The 2406-nt window shown below is 41.3% G+C and overlaps 1 protein-coding gene across 3 annotated transcripts in view; it reads left to right on the top strand.

The window, feature by feature from the left end:
• Frmd4b (FERM domain containing 4B) overlaps window positions 1-2406 on the top strand; it is a 36877-nt gene that overhangs the window by 22868 nt on the left and 11603 nt on the right. For all 3 annotated transcript variants that reach the window (XM_021165173.2, XM_021165172.2, XM_029478312.1), the window contains exon 9: window positions 1067-1214. In XM_021165173.2, coding sequence (XP_021020832.1) covers window positions 1067-1214 — 148 coding nt within the window. The remainder of the gene's footprint in view (window positions 1-1066; window positions 1215-2406) is intronic.

The following is a 2406-nucleotide window of genomic DNA, read 5'->3' as shown; positions in this document are numbered from 1 at the left end:
TCCAGCATCAAACCAGGAAACTGTAGTGTACCCTTTGCATAGCACTGCTTTCTAGAGAAGTGGGGATTGATTTTATTTTCCTTAGGAAGAAAAGCTCATCTTATGAAATTAGATTTCATGTCATTTTTACCATGTCCTATAGGCCATAAGCACTATGTGTGTGACAGTGGTGAATATTGGTTCAGTGTGTCCTGGGATGGAATGTGCTTCCTATCAAGGGACTGAAAACTTCCTTGTAATTCTTTATACGTAACCAACTGATTGACTATCTNTCTGATATGATTTGAAGTATTTNGGGAAGCCACTTCCCTGTACTGGCCCCACCTCCTGCACCCTCCCCTAGACTGCTTTTTCTTTGAGTTTGATCATAAGTAAAATCTCACTACTTCAGGGTCCTGCTTTGAGCTGCAGACCAACACACACACCATTTATTTTTTGAAAATGCACGTGTTGGTGGTGAATATGCCACACCTTAACCAATAAAGCCCACCCCCCATAGGATGAGCCTGTGGCCTCAGAGGCCTCAGGTCTTCAAAGGGGAACAAAACCCATCTGGCTTATCTGCTTGGCTTTCTGCAAGTTAGGATTTCCTCTCCACCCCGCTTCCTTTCTTTATACACAGGGTCTCCCAGTGTAACTCTAGCTAGTCTGGAACTCACTACGCAGACTAAGCAAGCCTCAAACTCACAGAAATCCACCTGCCTCTCCCTCAAAAGTACCGGGCTTAAAGGTGTCCACACCACGCTACACACCTTGCAGACTTTCTTTAATAAAAGTTTTTGGAAGTGACGCCGTCACCCACTGCACCTGAGTGAGTTTCTTTCTCAGAGCGTTCACTGTAAGTTGAGAAAAATTGGCTCAGACTTCAGCATTTCTTTCTAACATGTCATTTATAAAACTTAGTTTTACAAAGTGTGCACAGAATGTGTAGTAGACACATTTCTACCAATGCTCTCTTGAGAAGAACTGTTGTTCATCTAACCCACCNAGCCCTCTGTGAATGATTGCCAANCTAGTCCTTTGCCCATTGACTCATCTTTATTCATTGCTCCTTGACTCATTTTAGCCAATGACTCCTTCACTCTTGCTGGGCAGCGACCAAGTTCAGTACCTCATTCTCCAAGAATTCTACCCCCCAAGTCTCTCGGAATTGAGCGAATCCACTTCAGAAAATCCTCCATCAACGAACAGTTCATGGACACCAGGCATTCCAGGTGGGTGACTATCATGTCATTGTTGATGCTTTGAAGCTAAGAAGTGCCTTCTCTAAAATGTTTCTTGGTTGTTACTTACCTTTCCGGATGATGTTCTTTTTTGAAATCGAGGCAGGGAAACTAACCCAGAGATATGTTGTTGACAGTGGGGCTTTTTGTTTGTTTGTTTGGTTGGTTGGTTGGTTGGTTGGTTGGTTGGTTGGTTTGGGTTTGGGTTTTTTTGTTTTGTTTTGTTTTTTTTAGCTTTTGGTTTTTGTTTGTTTATATGGTTGGTTGGTTTTTCAAGAGAGGGTTTCTCTGTGTAGCCCTGGCTGTTCTGAGACTCTCTATAGACCAGGCTGGCTTCAAACTCCTGAACTCTATCCTTGGTATTAAAGTCTGTTTGACTTATATCCAGTTACAAGGACTTTAATGCTGGAGATTGGGGAATGCTTTTAGCCAGCTCTTACAATAAGCAAAGTGCCTGAAACATGCAACTCATAAAAAAGCTAGAGGCTTCAAGGAAATCACCATTTCCTTCCGGGTTTGTGTTTAGGGGAGCATCGTGGCTANGCTTAGGGCAGCATAGTAGTGGGGAGCATCTGATAGATCAGAGCAGTCACCTTGGGGTAACTGAGAATCAGAGAGATAGGAAGTAGCTGATCCCAACGTCCCCTTCCAGGGGATGTCCTTGATGTCCTAACTTCGTCCCACTTGCCCCACCCCCAATTTTCCATCACTTTGTAGCAAGCCCACAGGGTACTAGACAAGTGTCTAACCTGCTCACCTTTGGAAGACTTTCAAGTCAAATTCTAGCAGGCCTAGGATTCCAGAGTTTAATTTTTATAACTTTGACTCTAAAGAAACTGTCAACTTATGGACTGTTTAAATAAATTATCATAAAGCCACATGGTAGAATGGCTATGAATTCATTTAAATGACATTGTAGAGCCCTGAATAGTGATGTGCGCCTGTTGTCATAACACCAGAAGGCTAAATAAGTATTACTATAAGGCTAAGGATAGCCTGAACGTCAGCCCAGGCTACCAAGAGAGATACTGTCCTCAAAACTAAAACTTAAAAAATTAAATTAATAAATTAACAATAATAAAATGAAAGACAGATTAATAGATATTTAGCAATATGAAAATAATATATGCAACTTTGATTTTTAAGTAAATTTTTAAAATACAATGTTAAGACCTCTTTTTTT

The sequence above is a fragment of the Mus caroli genome, chromosome 6 (assembly GCF_900094665.2).
Source record: "Mus caroli chromosome 6, CAROLI_EIJ_v1.1, whole genome shotgun sequence".
In the NCBI taxonomy this organism is placed as follows: Eukaryota; Metazoa; Chordata; class Mammalia; order Rodentia; family Muridae; genus Mus; species Mus caroli.
The sequence above is the reverse complement of the archived record's forward strand: the minus strand, read 5'-3'. Positions and strand labels throughout refer to the sequence as shown.